Consider the following 18,476-nt stretch of genomic DNA (forward strand, 5'->3'; position numbering starts at 1 on the left):
CTAATTGTTACATACCAGACAAGCATCTTGCAACGGGTTCCACATCTATAAGCTTGTAAGAAGTACATGAAACTTTTAAATAATAGTTTAGCAACTGTGGAAATGGCCCGAAACGCATAGACCATCAGACTTGCTGTGTACTTACAAAATGACTGACTGTTTTTACTACAAGCTGGAATAAAAGCTAAGTTTTAATTTTGTCTTCTATGGCTTCTGCTTGGATTTGTTTTTTTTTCTGGTCCAGTTAGCTCTTTTCTCGTATGAGTTTAGCAGTGCACATTAAAGATTTTTCCATTAGTGATTTCAAATTGCACAAATCAGCATGTGCGAGTAGAAAATCTTAAAAGTTGATTGTGAGTGGAGATACTTAACATACCAAAATATATACACAATAGGTAGGCGGAGAATGGTGGCCATTTTAGGCTCCTCACAAACTATGAATATTTAAATGTTTCATGCACTTCTTAATAGGTTATAGATGTGGGACCAGTTGCAGGAGGCTTCTCTGGTATGTAACAATAAGTAATGAAAATTATGTATTGGGTCTAGACTGGCTCTTTAAAACATTGTGTATCTATTTAAAAAAAATAGATAGCCACTTGCTGGCTGAGTTAAAGGGACTTTAAACAATAAAATAGTATATAGAGTTAAGTGTAAAAAGATCAGTCTGAGAATAACATGATTTTTTTTTAAGTTTAATTATTTGTCAATGTTAAAACACTGTTTAGTTTTATTGTCTATAAAGGAATGGCTTCGGCCATGTTGTAAGGTTTCTCTCTGCTGAAGCCATTTAGAGAGGTATAAATAGGTCACTAAAGTGTGCAGCCAATGACTGCGTGGGATATAGTGTTCTGCACTTCCATTTCTAACAGGAACTGAAAAGCACACAATTGTCAGAATGAAATTACAGGAAAAGGAGACAAAATAAATAATGAACATGTATCATTTTTTTTCTATATATACACAATTTATAAAACCATCTAAAAGTGGAATGTCCCTTTAAGGGTGGTTTTAACTCAAAATGTCACAATATAATTGTTGTTGTTTGTAAATCTAGTGAGTGTTAATCATTTTGTGATTTTATTTTTTTCATTATGCAGCACCATGGTCTAAAGGTGTGTGTGCTGATTCAGGCAGACCTGTGGAAATTGTCCTTATTAGTGTCAGAGCTATCATTAGTCCCTAGAGTTGTGCACAAAGATGCATTTTCTGTTTTAATAACAGTTCAAAGAACATTCACTTATCCCAAAATAACTTATATAGGTGCTTAGCTTTCACATGATTTAAAAAAAAAAAAAAAGTTATGTCCCTTTAAATAACTCCCTGAAATACAAGAAAATGGTTGAAATACAGGGGTGTTTGTAACCAAAAATAACTTAAATGAAATATTTTATTTTTACTGTAATTATGAGGAAGACTTTAATGACAAGAAGTCTATAATGGGGGTGGGGGGGGGGGGAGGGGTCAAACAATAAACCACCCACTGCCAGCAGTCACTCCTCCCCATCTAAATGTAAGGAAAACGTAGTAAAGTTGATAACTTGACAAAATATGGAATCTCAAGCAGGCAGCTTTTGTTCTCCAGCAGGCAAAGTCCTCTCTAGCAAGAGGTGTCAGAGCTGAGGTAGTTAGAAGGCTCAAAGAACAGTGGTGCAATATCACTTCCAGGTTCAGAAAGTGACACTGTCCAACCAAGTCTCTTGTGGTTCCAGCAGTATATGGCACAACAGTTTAGTCATTAGGGTCCTGGCACTTCTCACAGTCCTTCATATCATCTGAATAATTTTCAATCTGGATGGTGGTTGTATGGAAATGGAACTTATTTTGTAACCTAGAGCTGGCTTCCTTCAACACAAGCTGTGCATCTGAACCCTCATCTATAGGAGAGAGACACAAGTTTAAGTGAGACGGAGGAAAAATTAGCACAATAGACTGGCCCAGCCTTGGCCATACAACTATAACATAATAAAAAGGTCACTTACTGATTGCTATGTGAACAGACAGCACAGGCTGAGAGACAGTCAAAGCCCAGATATGGAGGCTATGAAGAGCCTTTACTCCATGTATGGAAAGCAGAGTGTCTTTCACCAGGTTAAAGTCCACTCCTTTTGGGGTCCCTGAAAAAAAAAAAAGGAAAAAAAAAGCTTCAGATAGGACTCAACATAATCCATCAGTTGTCCAATCTAGGTTTTATTTCATTCACCATCACACGGATACTTTAAAACACTGTAAATCACTACCCCTGAAAACAATAGCACAATCACCTCCTCTTTGGTGCTCATCTTAAATAATCAGTTTCCCTGTAGCTGATATTGTGTATGTCGTACTCACCACTTAACATTTGCTCCAGAACTACTCCGACATAATAGTTCTTACACTTAAGCCAGTAGTGTCCCATATTAGAGTTTATTTTTTTTTTATTTAAAGTATAGTTTAGAATCTCGTTAGACTTACCCTCCATGAGTACAAGCAAGACATCCCTGAGAATGGTTAGTGTTGTCACCAAAACCAACACAGAAAATAGGAATGTGCAGATCGGATCAATCATTTTATACTCTGGCTGAAGAAAAGAAAAAAGTGAGAGGGAAGAGGTCATGAGAACAAAGAATATACAGAAATCTTGGAAAAAAATTATATCTATGAAGATATAAGGGAAAGAAAACTATTCTCTGTTCTTAGCCATGCACAATATATGTAGATTGAAAACAGACCCCTTACCTTAAAATAAATGATAAATGCCGCAATCAGCACTCCAAGACTCTGGAGCAAATCCCCGACGACATGTATGAAGGCAGCTCTGACATTTGGATTACGTTGGTCTTCATGACTGTGAACGTTTTCAATACCATGACTGTGTCCATGTTCCGTTTGGTGCAGTGTCACCCCCATTCTGCAAGATCCAAATGATACACAGAATGAATGCAACATTACAAACCTACAAACTGATGTATAGTGTTCAGATACTAAACTAAATCTCTAGACTGTACGTTTCCGTGATGTCCAGGAGAACTCAGGGCCTACAATTATTCAGGGTTTCTCAACCCTAACCCTAACAAAACACATTTAAATATATTCCCTACTTATGTGCAGTTGTGACTGTTACAACTGAGCTACTAAAAGCTGCCAAACAAGCGAAAATACTTAAAGGGACAGTCTAGTCAAAATTAATCTTTCATTATTCAGATAGAGCATGAGATTTTAAACAACTTTCCAATTTACTTTTATCACCAAATTTGCTTTGCTCTCTTGATATTCTTTGTTGAAAGTTAAACCTAGGTAGGCTCATACGCCTCTTATCTCAGTGCATTTTGACAGTTAGACACTGCTAGTTCACGTGTCAGATAATTGTGCTCACTCCCATGGAATTATTTAGGAGTCAGCACTAAAATGCAAGTCTGTCAAAAGAACTAAAAACAAGGGGGGCAGTATGTAGAGGCATGGATACAATGTAATCAGAGGTAAAAAGTTTATTAGTATAACAGTGTTGCCTGCACATGCCAGATGCACACTCCCTTGCAAGTCCTGGGACTAGTATCCTGATTGGCTACTTAAAGTCTGTTTACAGTGGGGTGTGAATACTTGGGAAATGTTGAGGTAAATATCTTTTTTTTTTTTTTACAGAGAGATGTTCAGGTGATATTTTCTAGTCTGCTTTTTACAGCTGCATCAAGTGCTTCAACATTTGGGTATCATTTCCATTTAACAAACAAAAAAAAAAAAATCTATTTTGCAGGGCAGCATTTAAATGCATTAAAAAAATGTTGCCTGTAAAAGTGGTTTACATTTAAATTGTGACAAAGTTTATTCAGAACATGAATTCTAAACACAATACACTTTGAAATCTTAAATTGATATTGTACTTATGGTCTGACTTATATTATGACATCTACTTTGTTCTCATAGTATCTTTTTTTTTAAAGGATTACCTAGGTAGGCAATAGGTGGCTACACACCCGTCACTGGTTAATAAGCTGTGTTACAAGCGATATGAAACCCAAACATTTTATTTCATGATTCAGATAAAAAAAATTAAAACCGCATGCTCTAATTTACTTTTTAATTCTCTTGGTATCTTTAGTTGAAAAGCAACATGTCTGGAGCACTATATGGTAGCAATTTTGCAAGAATGTTTTCCCATTTGAATAGCACTAGATGGCAACACTATTTCCTGCCATATAGTGCTCCAGACGCCTACCTAGGTATCTCTTCAACAAACTTTTTTTTTAAATTGTATCATCTGTGTGAATCACAAAAGAAAAATGTGTTTAATATCCCTTTAAGCCATTTCCCAACATTGAATTGTTGTTCTGGAGTCAATTTTAACCCCTTTTTCAGGAGACAAAGGGACTTGAAACCCAAACATTTTCTTTCATGATTCAGATAGAATAGGAAAGCTGTTTAAAATTGCATGCTCTATTTTCAGATTTGCTTAATTCTTCTTGGAATCCTTTGTTGAAGGAGCCACAGTGCACAACTGGGAGCTGCCTGAGTACATCAGTTGAGCCAATTAGAAGAAGAATGTGTGCGGCCTCCAATCAGCAGTTAGCTCCCCGTAGTGCATTGCTGCTTCTTGAGCCTACCTAGATATGCTTGAACAAATGTTACCAAGAGAACAAAGCAAATTAGCTCATAAAAGCAAACTAATTTTTTTTTTTTTACATTTTTATGCTCTGTCTAAATTATAAAAGAAAAGAATTGGGGGGTTTTATGTCCCTTTAAACACAGTATTTTATTATCATACGATTGCTAGCATCTTCCATAATAAAGCATTTTCTATTTTGCTCTTTTATCCCTTTACATTTTTTTCTTTCCCAATAGTGTTAAACTGCTGAAAAGATTAGCAAATGTGTCTGAAATGCCAAGTAAAGTAGCTCAATAGGGTGAGATATTTATTTCATTGCAAAAAAAAAAAAAAAAGAATTACAGGATATTCAATGTTACTGAGATTTCTGGGAGTTTTTTTTTTTTTAAATCAGCTAAAGCTAAGAAAATATTAAGCAAAAAAATATAAAATCTAGAATTATAAAAGCTTTAACGTTTTTTTTTCAACTAACAACCAAAAATATTTTGATACCAGTCTCAAGAGCTTTGTCTTGAGTTTTAATATAAGCTTTAGATTTGAGAATTAGGAAGTCATGCTCGTCAAGCTAATTCATTTTAAAGAGATACTATACTATAAAGTGTGTTTCCAAATATCCTCAGACCCCCGTATCGTATCTCTGTACACAAAAGCCAATACTTAGCTAGTGAAATTCTCTTCACACATGGTGGTTTCAATGAGAAAAAGGTTATTTCAATTACAAAAATAAACCTAAAGAAACAATTTCCAGTACATTTAAAAAAGGGACCTAAAACTAGGTTAGAAAATCTTCTTATTGAGCTATTACTTACATATAACACATTTAATGGGACAGTCAAATCCAAAATAAACTTAAATGATTCAGATAGGGCGTGTAATTTTAAACAACTTTCCAATTTACTTTTATCACCAATTTTGCTTTGTTCTCTTGGTATTCTTAGTTAAAAGCTAAACCTAGGTAGGCTCATATGCCAATTTATTAGACCTTGAAGGCCACCTCTAAACTGAATGCATTTTGACAGTTTTTCACCACTAGAGGGAGTTAGTTCATGTGTCATAGATAACATTGAGCTCACGCACTTGGAGTTTACCTAGGAGTCAGCACCGATTGGCTAAAAATGCTAGTCTTTTAAAAGAACTGAAATAAAGGGGGCAGTTTGCAGAGTCTTAGATACAAGGTAATTACAGAGGTAAAAAGTATATTAATAACGGTTGGTTATGCAAAACTGGGGAATGGGTAATAAAGGGATTATCTATCTTTAAACCAAAAAAAAAAAAAAGTTCTGCTGCTGACTGTCCCTTTAAGTAAAGCTCAGAAGCAACAATGCACAATTAGTCTGTAGCTAAACAAAGAGCCAATTAGCAGCCATGTTAACATCTGGAGCAGAAGTGCATTGCAAGCATTAGTGCAGTAATAAAATGCTCACACAACGTCATTGGGAACAGTGTCCCTTTAACTATAGTTATTTAAAGGGGCGGTCAAATGGGGGGGGGGGATGCAGAGACCATAAAACTGCTATCTTGTAGAGATACACACACTAAATCTTTTTGAATTTTTTTATTCTGTCTCAAAATGCAAAGATAAGACTAAAGGACACCCCCCATTTTTTTGTGGCCTGTAAGGCTGTACTTACATAATATTAACAGCCACAGCACAAGCTGAGGTAATTAGCATGGCATTCTGCTCAATCTCATAATCTCCAGAAATCAAACGTTCCACAGCCAAGTATACCAAGACCCCGGTCACTACCCAGATGGATAATACAGATAGAAGGGCTCCCAAAATTTCTGAAAAAAATAAAACAAAAATTGACCAGGATGCTAACAAATAACCAAACAGGAAATATTGTTAAAAGGGACAGTATACACCAATGTTCTATTTAACGGCATGTAATAGACACTACTACTATAACGAATAATATGCACAGATACTGATCTAAAAATCCAGTATAAAACTTTTTAAAAACTTACTTAGAAGCTCCCAGTTTAGCTCTGTTGAAAAAGTTAGCTGGAACACCCATTCAAAGTGGTTGTATAGCAAAAAGAGCAGACCCCCCCCCCCCCTTTGCATTTGAAAAGACTTTACACAAACAGCAGCAAGCTGGAGTAAGTAGACATCAGTATACTTGATAAACTTTGGGGCTTGGATAAGAGTCTGAAAATCAGTGCAATGTTATTTAAAAATAAGCAAAACTATACTTAAAAAAAAAAAGCTGTATAGGCTTTATAAATGTATCTACAAAACATTTATGCAAAGAAAAATCTAGTGTATAATGTCCCTTTAACAGTTGTAGTTTTGCAGCACCCAAACACACATCTTACGTAACAAAGCCTCTAACCTGCTCGGTGCCAGCCATAGTTCATTGTTTTTGTTGCTGGACGTGAAGCCACCCAGAGTGCAAATAAGCTAATCATCATGCTGGCAAAGTCTGTTAGGAGGTGAGCAGCATCGGTCATGATAGCCAAACTGTGAGCCAGGTAGCCTCCTAAGAAAATGTTAAAAAAAACACAACACATTTACAGAAGGGGTAGTTGGTAAAGGGCATAGCTTTCTAGTCAAGGGGAAATTGTTGGAACAAATAGTTATAGGGACAAAAAAAATAAAATAAACATACATGGTTTAGAGAGGTCATGTCATTTTAAGATACATTTAAATTTACTTCTAAACTGACTTCCACATCCTTTTAGTGCTCCATAAATAAAAGCATTACACATGCATTAGAGTTAAAAAAAAAAAAAAAAATCTACTTTATTCCCTAAGTAGCAGACTACAGTCAAGATTAATTTTTATTGTTTTATATCATTTTTTCATCCCAGTACACAAGATAGGCAGTTATATAGAGAATGCTTTGGGGTCAATTTATCAAAGGCTTCGCCTGCCTTTCGACCCCCTACGACTGCAGGTTCTCACAAGAGAACCTGCAGTCTGTATTTAACAAGCAGACCGCTGCTTCGCTAACCTTTCGCCACATACACATATATAAGTTATTATATAGAACTAAAACAAAACAAAAACGGAAGGAAATTGTTTTCTATGCCGTTCAAATATAATGACATATTCCTGTTAAAGGCTGACTAAATTGTGCAAAGTAGATATAGTAACAAGATTTGATTCCTCAGACCTGCATTTGACGATGTTATAAGTGTGGTAGTGACCGTGCTTATTGTACAATCGATCATTCTAATGTGAATGGTGATTTAAAGTATTGCCAGGTCTAAAGCTTCAAAATAGTGACTACAGCTACGGCAGATCAATAATCTTTTCTAACATATATGCACTTAAAGGGACAGTGAACCCAAATGTTTTCTTTAGTGATTCAGATAGAGCATGCAATTTTTAAGCAACTATCTAATTTACTCCTATTATCAATTTTTCTCTTGCTATCTTTATTTGAAAAAGAAGGCATCTAATCTATTTTTGGTTCAGAACCTGGACAGCACTTGTTTATTGGTGAGTGAATTTATCCACCAATCAGCAAGAACAACCCGGGTTGTTTACCAAAAATGACCGGCATCTAAACTTACATTCTTGCATTTCAAATAAAGATACCAAGAGAATGAAGAAAATTTGATAATAGGAGTAAATTAGAAAGTTGCTTAAAATTGCATGCTCCATCTGAAACACGGAAGAAAACATTTGGGTTCAGTGTTCCATTGAGAGAATACCATTTAAATATCAAACAAAGAAAAAAAAAAAAAAACACCAAAAACATTAATTACTCCTGATAACATTAAATGTCCCGTTGTTGTGAGACAGAGCCCTGTGGTGTGATAAACAGTGTTTCTAGAGTGTTCTTGCACGCTCATCCCCAGGATTTGGTGCATATGTAAAAGAATAATCTAATGCAAATGGAGAACCTCTAATGCAGTAACTCACACAACATAAACAGGTAAATCAGGTTCTTCTCATATAGAAAAATATACATTACTTTCCATATATAACTGACACTGAGAACATGTATCTTTAGTAATCTCTCACTGGGGTTATCAATACGGGCAGTGTCAATAGTGCAGATTGAGAGTGAACTTTAACCCTTTTCAAGATATGTGATCGCTTGGGCAGTTATACCTGGTAAATACCATGTATGCCCCCCTTTAAAGTGGTTAAAGAGTCACTTGTGAAGGGTATGCTTACCCAATGGATCATATGTAAAAATATGAGTTTTGATTGTCCACTGCAAGATGCAATCTGAAGTGTCCCATCAAGTAAGGTTGTTTTGTACCCTTGAGGGCCTGCAGCATAGTTTTGGGGAAGTTTCCTTTTGCTTCCGATAGTGGCTCTGGCGATCCCTGCAGCGCTGGGTCGGGTGGCGTAGTTATTTTCATAACTGGAGGTTCTTGATGGTTATGCGACTGCGGAAGCAGCGGTGTGCTGGAATAACGCAGGGCCTCTTGAGGAGCTTTAGTTCGTTCTCTACCTGTTTTAGTCAGGAGGATTTGTGAAGGAAGGAGCTTCTTCTCTATTGCTGCCATTGTAAGTTGCGACTTGCAAAACTTTCTGTTCAGGCGCTTCCACTACCATGCGCTCTGTGAGGTCTCCAGGAAGGGATCTTTGATAGAGTTTGAGTAGCAGGTTCAAGAACTGTTAGATCATTTTCCCGATGGGTGGATTGGGGAGCAAATTTTTGTTAGGCTACTAGTTTAGGTAATATATGTTGTTTATTCAGTGTTGGATATATTTTCAGTAAGGCAGGTGTCTTCTGCCAGCACTTGTAACCCAGTGAGTCCGGGGGGTGGGTCATTACCTAGGTATAGGCCGCCACATTAGGCCTTAAACTGCCGATCTGAAGCCCTGGAGTCAATTAAAACAGCACTCATAAGCTGAAAAATAGCCACAGACTGTTATGTAGCTATTATTTGAAGGATTAGTGTAAATTATTTTGCCTTTATAGCTCTATAAATCGGCGGATTAGAGAGGATCCTATGCAGAGCTCACAGAGAATGCGTCCTGACGAGTACGCTGTTCGGAGACGCCCCCCCTTAATACACTTTTTACCTCTGTGATTACCTTGTTTCTAAGCATCTTTTGACAGCCCCCTGATCACATGACTTGGAATGTATTATCTATAGCATTAATGCACTACTGAGACCCAGCTGAACACATCTGATGAACTAACAAGAACATAGATTTTAGTCACCAATCACCAGCAAGTTTCCAGTAGTGCATTGCTGCTGCCAAGGTTATGGTCATGTGCCTTCCAACAAATGATGCAAAAAGAACAAAGTAAAAGTAACAAGTTTATTTAAAGTGACTTGAAACTCTTTCTTTCATGATACAGATAGCATACAAAGTATGCTATTATAAACTTCCCAAATTTGCGTCACTCTCTTGGTATCCTTTGTTGAAGGAGCCGCAATGTCCTACTGGTCAGTCAATGATAAGAGACAAATGTGTGTAGCCACCAATCACCAGCTCGCTCCCAGTAAAAAGTTTAGGATAGTTACATATTCCTGTTCAACAAAGGATACCAAGAGAACTAGTAAATTTGGAAATAGAAGTGAATTTTAAAAAAAGTGTCCTAAAACAACTTTCTATCTGAATCATGCAAGTTTAATTTTGCATTTACTATCCCTTTAAAGGCGTTTCAAAATGCTCTGAAGTATGAAATGATAAAATATGCAAACAACTTAACCATTGTTCTTAAAGGGACATGAAACCCAAAAATTCTCATTATTGAGATAGAGAATAACTTTTTAAATAAGTTTCCAATTTACTTATATTACATTTGCTTTGTTCTCTTGTTATTCTTTGTTAAAGAGATATCTAGCTAGGTAGCGTGCACATTCTTGAAGCACTACATGACAGGAAATAGTGCTGCCCTCTAGTGCTCTTGCTAATGTATAACATTGTTGCAAAACTGCTGCCATATAGTGCTGCGGACACGTGCACACTCCTGAGCTTACATTGTTGCTTTTCAACAAAGGATAACAAGAACATTAAGCAAATTTGATAATAGAAGTAAATTGGAAAGTTGTTTAAAATTGTATTCTCTATCTGAATCGTGGAAGAAAACTGTGGTTTTATGTCCCCTTAAGCTGTTTCTTGAAGCTGCACAAGGTGGAATTAAGTAAACCAAGAGGGTCAGACACCACCAAAGTAATTTGAAAATTAGACGAGCAACTCAAACACCTGAAACTGGGGTGTTTCTAAATTAAAGGGACATGAAACCCCCCAAAAAATTTCATGATTCAGATATAGAATACAATTTGAAACAACTTTCTAATTTACTTCTATTATCTAATTTGTTTAATTCTCTTAGTATCATTTGTTGAAGGAGCAGCAATGCACTACCAAGGACAATCAGTACATATATATATATATATGCAGGCACCAATAAGCAGCTAGAACCTAGGTTCTTTGTTGCTCCTGAACTTTCGTAGATAAACCTTTCAGCAAAGAACAACAAGAGAAGGAAGCAAATTAAATAAAAGAAGTAAATTGGAAAGTTGTTTAAAATTGTATCCTCTATCTGAATCATGAAATAAATTTTTTGGGTTTCATGTCCCTTTAAGCTCTTTTTTGCACTGTGCAAGTGTAAAAAAGCAGCGCTGCAAAACTGATAACACTTCTCAAAATGCTGGCAGACAGAGAAATGGTTTATAACATTATCAAGAGCTCTTTGTGGAACTCAAATTATTATTTGGCCATTTCCTTTTTAACAGTTTAGCATTCTTCCAAATTAGCTATTTAAGAGAATCTCAAAACTTGTACGCAAAGCATTTTATTTCTAAAATGAATGCAAGTGTATACTTGTGCACAACTCCCTGCAGTTTACGATTATCATTGCCTCGCCAGATGTGATCAGCTAGCTCCCAGTAGTGCATTACTGCTCCTTTACTACAGAAAAACAAAAGAATGATAACATTTGAAAGATGTAAATTGGAAAGTGGTTTAAAATAATCTGTCTGAATTATGGAAGAAAGAAAAAAAAAATGTTGGGTTTTATGTCCCTTTAAGCATGCATTCCTATGAATTCCTTTAAAGTGAAGGTCAATTTTGACGAATTAGTGCCCGGTTTTTAATAATCCTATTAAAAACAAGGGCACTTTAATTCATAAAAATTGACATTTCAAGTGTTTTTCTTCAAAAACGTACCTTTTAATCATGAGAACCGCTGCAGCGCTTCCTCCACCCGTCGCAAGCCCTCTTCGCAGGTCCGGCTTCATCCAATCACTGTGTTCCCTCAGGCCATGATTCCCCCAGGGTAACGCCGTGATTGGAGGAAGCGGGATTTGTCTTTTCTGATGTAAGCAGAGGCTTCCGACAGCCAGCGGAATCGATGGAGCAGCTTTCCGGATTAATAGGTACGTTTTTGAAGAAAAACGCATGAAATGTCAATTTTGATGAATTTAAGAGCCCTTGTTTTTAATAGGACTATTAAAAACCGGGCACTAATTCGTCAAAATTAACCTTCACTTTAAATGACTGAAAAGTTCAGGTAAGGAAGCCTCACAGTAGAGCAGGTTAACCTGAATAAATTATTTACCTATTATCTCTCCAATCATGAACAGAAGACAGACCACAGACGCCACGTACAGTTTTCTGCGTGCATTTTGCTTGTCTTTGTTCCGCCAGTCCTCCACTGACCCCACAGAATGGCAGTGCTTGTTTTCATTTTGCCCAAGCTCTATGCTGTTTGGATCTGTCACATACGTGAACACAGGTCCATGAAATTCTGTATTATGGATTCCAGCGTAAGAGCTGCAAAAACAAGAGAAAAAAAAAAGGAACAGGGAACAGGCTCAATTAATATCAAAATAACTTGAACCACACAACTATAGGGGGTCAATAAAAATGTGACCTATAGCATGCAATTACATGTACAACCTTTGATAATCACAGTAGAGGGACATTTACTCAGATTTATTCAAAGTAGTGGTTGTGTATACAATTACATGCTTATTATTTTTAAACCTAGATAATTAAAACTACACAAAAAAAAATTGGAAATACACATTTCCTATTTCAGCAGAGCCCCCACCTCCCATAAAGATATTACCAGGTGGTTTCTAGATGCAAGTTCCTACAGGAAAAGGGACTTCGCTCTTTCCTGTATCAGTAGGTCAATGTAGGTTTTGATTTTATGCTAACAATATATTTATTGTTAAAAGGGACAAAACAAGGGAAATTAAAATTAAAATATAGCAATGCTTAAACACAAACTTAAAGTACTGCTCTGGAACTGCAGCGCACTTAGGGTTGCCACCTCGGCCCTGTTTTCCTGGACACTAAAGAGTTACACATGCTGCAGGGTATGCAGAGAGGAAAAGGAATAGGGCTGTCCATGATCACTAATTGTGTGCTGTCCAGGGGTGCAGTTCATGTTCCCTCTGCACACCCTGCAGCATGTGTAACTCATAAGTGTCCAGGAAAACATGGCCGAGGTGGAAACCCTAAGCACACTGCTGGTCTGTAGTGGAATCCAATCAGCTGCTGTAGTTGCAGAGCTGGGACAGCAACTGTGTCCGCTCAGGACCAGCAGTTCTCTGCAGTTCCATAGCTTTATGTTTAACCACTTTGTAGGAATTAAAGAAGTAGCATTTCAGGGTTGCTAGAGTTAAAGGGATACTAACACCAATTTTTTCTTTCATGATTCAGATAGAGCATGCAGTTTTAAGCAACTTTCTAATTTATTCCTATTATCAATTTCTTTGTGCTCTTGCTATCTTTATTTAAAAAGCAATTATGTAAAGCTTATGAGCCAGCCAATTTTTGTTTCAGAACCTGGTTACGCTTGCTTATAGGTGGCTAAATGTAGCCACCAATAAGCAAGCACTATCCAGGGTGCTGAACCTAAAATGAGCCGGCTCCTAAGCTTTACACAACTGCTTTTTAAATAAAGATAGCATGAGGACAAAGAAAAAATAGGAGTATATTAGAAAGTTGCTTAAAATTGCATGCTCTATCTGAATCATGAAATTAAAAAGTTGGGTTTTGTATCCCTTTAATACAGTAATAATTATAATGGCCCTTTTCATAGTGTTAAAGGGACATGAAACCCAAAAAAAATTATTTCAGTATTTAGGTAGAACATACAATTTTAAATATCTTTCCAGTTTACTTCCATTATCAAATGTGTTTTTAATTCTCTTGGCATCACTTGTTGAAGGAGCAACAATGCACTACTGTTTTTTAACTCTACACATGGGTGAGCCAATGACAATCTGTATTTATATATGCAGCCACCAATCAGCAGCTAGAAGCTTACCTAGATAAACATTTTAGCAAAGGATAACAAGAGAAAGAGGCAAATTAAATAATAGAAGTAAATTAGTAAGTTGTGTAAAATTGTATGTTCTGTCTAAATCATGAAGTAAATGTTGGTGTTATAAGTAGTCTCAGATCAGACAGATTTTGAATAAAAGATCATTTTAATTGACCATAGATCAGTTAAACCTGCTGTATACAAGGTTGATGATTAAACCTGCATTATAGCTATATTCTCCAGGAGAGTGACGTGTGCATAGATAAGAGGTAGGAGGTTAGCAAGTGCATCATTAACATATGCATGTCCCAGACAGATTATATATAGAAAGACATGGACAATGATTACAATGGGGAAGGAGTTGCATATACTTATCAAAAGTGAATCAGTTCTAGTGCTAAACTATATGTCTAATGGTAAAATCAGTTTATATTTACTAGAATATGTATAAATGCAATAACTGTAAAAGTATATAAGAAAGTGTTCTATATATACCAGGGGTGATAACTATAGAAGAGTAACGTGTTGTGTAGTGTAAACAAGGGTATATCCCTGCAAACAGCACAGGCTGTGGCATATTTATAGTAATGAATTTATATCAAAAGAAGCTGCAAAAAACAAGAACTACGTACCGTTTCTCTTCCCGAAGAAGTTGTCGTTTTTCACCCTCTCCGTCCATATATGAACCTTTTCTAGACTTCCAATATATGCTCTGATTGAACAGACCAAGGAAGGAGACCCTGATCTACAGCTTCTCTGCAGTGACCTCACACAACCTGGCACTTTCCCCCCCCCAGTAATATATTGCTCTGTGCACACAGCTCCCTCTCTACAAACCCACCGGCTGGTTTTGTTCCACTCTTTTATCCCCTCTGCTCCGTGTGAAATTTAGCGCCGAGTGCAAAGAGTGGACTGCAAAACTTTGTACAATTCTAAACAGCGCCTCCCCCTTGTATAACTCTCAAAAAAGACTAGATACGCAATTAACCGAAATAAACAATTAGTAGCTTAGCATCCATTTATCCACGCTAACTTGCCTGTTTGTATCCAGAAGCAGCAACGTACATATCCCAAAAGCGATTTTTTTAAATATTTTTTAACAGCATCACTAAGCTGACCTCACACTGGTAATACAAGTTGTTGTTGTTTCATTTGTATTACTAATAAAGTTTTAAAATGTATCCAAAATATGCGCATTTTCTCAGATTTGCCTTGCTATGTATACGTATAAGGGAGATCCTACTCTGTGCTCCCAAATGAACTCTGAAGTGGCATTTACCTTTCTTGTATTTAAAAATAGTATTTAAAAATATCACAAAATATTTTCCCCAATATAAAATTGTATTTGAGCTTTTTTCTATTAATATTGTCTTCTAACAATATTCTAAAATAATTTTTTTTTTTTCCTTTGGTTAATTTGTGGTTCCATTTAGGCATATTATTTTAAAACAGATACAATTTTCCAACAGCTATGTGGAATAGAGCAATGTTAACCTTTTAACAGGGTTTATAGTTCCATTAATATTGCTATATTCTACATGGCCTATGGTCACACACTGTTACTAATGGTCCTCAACAGGAAATTAGACTAGGTAAACATAGGTTTCAAATGACAGCACCCATTACTTTTATAGAACCTCAGGGAAATTTGAAAATAATTTAAAGAGAAAATGGAAAACAAATAATGAAAATATATTGCAAAAATAGTTTATGTACACAAAATGTAATCAGTCACAAATTGTTTAATGTCCCTTTAAAGTAAGACACAAATGTGGTTGTTTTGTACCTGTTAAACTCAGAGGGACAACTGTTTAGCAAAATAAATACTGCAAATCTTGAGCATGGGATTCTTAGACTATACTATGACTAACGTTGTAAATTGCAGAAAAGAACAATGATCAGCCACAACATTAAAAAAAATGACTGGTGAAGTGAATAACATTGATTATATTGTCAAAATGGCACCTGTCAAGGGGTGGGAAATATTAGGCAGCAAGTTCTTTTTTTTTTTTTTTTTTTTTTTAATATTTTTATTGAGGCAATAAAAGAAGTCAGAGTTACAATCACAGTGTGAAGGACAATATCTTAGGTATTAGTACATGACAATAAATCCTCATTTCAAACATGTATACACTGAACAGTAATGGGAACATGGTATTGACCTTAGTGCTGCCTCATTTGTGAAGATAAATAAACGAACATTCAAATGTCAACAATATAAAATAGATCCACTCATGTGATCTGATAACTGGTACTCATCAGAAGACATAGTTCTTACATTCAAATGTTTTCATTGTGCATCATATAAAATAAAAACCAAATGTAGCATAAGTGTACTCGTCCAAGATATACAGGATGGAAGTTCTTGAACTATAAAGTGTAGAACATCTAATGGACACATCGTGGTAATGGGGGGTAGATAACCCGAAGAACTGCTGTTGTGAGGTGGGGCTCAGGAGAGGAGGGAGAGAGAGAGTGAAAAAAAAAGGGGGAAAGGAGATATCCCCGCAGGCTTGGAGGAGTAGTCGGGCCACCATCACTCCAGTTCAGTCTTAGGGACTACGTATCAACCCAGCCTCCCGACTAACCGCTGATATTTCTAGCCCCTCTATACTCTTCCCATGCAAACCAGATAGAGCAGTAGAAATCATAGTGACCCTAAACCCTCAACGCATATTCTTCCATTTTTTGAATGTAGTCTAGGGACTCTAGGACTGGGGTCAGCATGACAGGGGTATGCTTCGCCCACTGTCTGGCTATAATAAGTTTTGCCGTCAGGAGGATAATAACGCCTAGTAATCGAGATGATTTTGGGAGGTTCTGCAATCCAAGGTGAAAGAGCGCCATATCTCCAGTGAGAGTGTCAGTGAGACCCAACCTCCGGAGCAGGTCCGCCACCTGGGTCCAAAAGTGTCCCAGTTTGGGGCATTCCCACCAGATGTGTATGTGTGTACCGCGCTGTGCACAGCCACTCCAGCAGTCTGCTGGCCGGGAGGGGTACATTCTATGCAACCTGGTCGGGACCCAATGCCACCTAAGTAGGAGTTTGAGGTATAATTCGAACAAGTTAGAGCAACGAACCGCTGCAATGACATCCTGGAGAGCACGCTGCCACTTCCCATCTGGAGCCACCACCCCCAAATCCCTCTCCCAATCCACTGTAGACTGGAACAGTCAGTTCTTGAATTTCATGGGGCCGAATTAACAACCCCCGAATGCAGTTGTTTCGGCGCAAGTCTTCATGCTTGCCGGAAACAGGAGTTAAGAAGCAGCGGTCTTAAGAACACTGCTTCTTAACTTGTCCGCCACCTCTGAGGCAGCGAACAGCAATCCACCTGATCGGATATGATCGGGTTGATTGACAACTCCTGCTAGCGTCCGTGAATGTGCAGGGGGCAGCATTGCACAAGCATTTCACTAGAAATGCTTGTGCAATTATAAATGCCGACAGTGTCTGCTGTCTGCATTTATCGATGTGCAGCAGATAAAATGGGCAAGCTATAAGATCTGAGTGACTTTGACAAGGGCTAAATAGTGATGGCTAAATGACTGGCTCAGATCATCTCCAAAATGGCAAGCCTTGTGGGGTGTTCCTGGTATGCAGTGGTTAGTACCTACCAAAAGTGGTGCAAGGAAGGACAACCGGCATCAGGGTTATGGATGCCTTAGGCTCCTTGATGCACATGAGGAGCGAAGGCTAGCCCATCTGGTCCGATCAAACAGAAGAGCTATTGTAGCTGAAATTGCTGAAAAAAATAATGCTGGACATGATAGAAAGGTGTCAGAACACACAGTGCATCAACTTTTGCTGCGTATGTGGCTGCGTAGCCACACATACTGGTCAGAGTGCCCATGATGACCCTTTTCCACTCCCGAAAGCACCTTCAATGGGGACTTGAGAGTCAGAACTGGACCATGGAGCAATGGAATAAGGTTGCCTGGTCTGATGAATCACGTTTTCTTTTAGATCGGGTGTATGGCCTGGTGCGTGTGCATTGTTTACCTGAGGAAGACATGGCAGCAGGATGCACTATAGGAAGAAGACAGGCTGGCAGAGGCAGTGTTATGATCTGGGCTATGTTCTGCTGGGAAACCTTGGGTCCATTAATGTGGATGTTACTTTGACATGTAAGACCTACTTAGATATTGTTGCAAACCACGTACACCCTTTCATGGCAATGGTGTTCTCTGATGACAGTGGGCGGATAATGCACCCAGCCACACTGCAAAAATTGTTCAGGAATGGTTTGAGGAAAGTGACAAAGAGTTCAAGGTCAAAGAGTTCAAGGTGTTGCCTTGGCTTCCAAATTCCCCCAAATCTCAATCCGATTGAGCATCTGTGGGAATTGCTGGAACAACAAATCCGATCCATGGAGCACCCCCCCCCCTCAACTTGCATTACTTAAAGGACCTGCTGCTAATGTCTTTGTGCTAGATACCAGGACATGTTCAGAAGTCTTGTGGAGTCCATGTCTCGAGGCATCAGAGCTGTTTTGACAGCACAAGGGGACCTAAACGATATTATGCATGTGGTTTTAATCTTGTGGCTAATCAGTGTAAGATCAAATATATTCTAACAATTGATAACCTCTAAAAATATGTTTTAAGATATGTGAAACGACACAAACTTGAGCTGCATAGTGGGATATTTAAAGTGTGTATACAGAATCAATGTCTTATAAAGACTGAAG

The 18,476-nt window shown here is 37.5% G+C and overlaps 1 protein-coding gene across 1 annotated transcript; it reads right to left on the reverse strand.

Moving 5' to 3' along the window:
- Nucleotides 1–1,372: 1,372 nt before the first annotated feature.
- SLC30A2 (solute carrier family 30 member 2) lies at nucleotides 1,373–14,706 on the reverse strand. The gene is made up of 8 exons (XM_053704758.1): nucleotides 14,418–14,706; nucleotides 12,067–12,281; nucleotides 6,919–7,065; nucleotides 6,214–6,367; nucleotides 2,719–2,890; nucleotides 2,455–2,560; nucleotides 1,983–2,117; nucleotides 1,373–1,877 (listed from the first exon to the last, which is right to left on the reverse strand). Exons 1-8 carry the CDS (start codon nucleotides 14,462–14,464, stop codon nucleotides 1,732–1,734), a joined length of 1,122 nt encoding a protein of 373 aa, XP_053560733.1. The 5' UTR covers nucleotides 14,465–14,706; the 3' UTR covers nucleotides 1,373–1,731.
- Nucleotides 14,707–18,476: the final 3,770 nt, after the last annotated feature.

This window comes from Bombina bombina, chromosome 3 (genome assembly GCF_027579735.1).
Source record: "Bombina bombina isolate aBomBom1 chromosome 3, aBomBom1.pri, whole genome shotgun sequence".
NCBI classification, from domain to species: domain Eukaryota; kingdom Metazoa; phylum Chordata; class Amphibia; order Anura; family Bombinatoridae; genus Bombina; species Bombina bombina.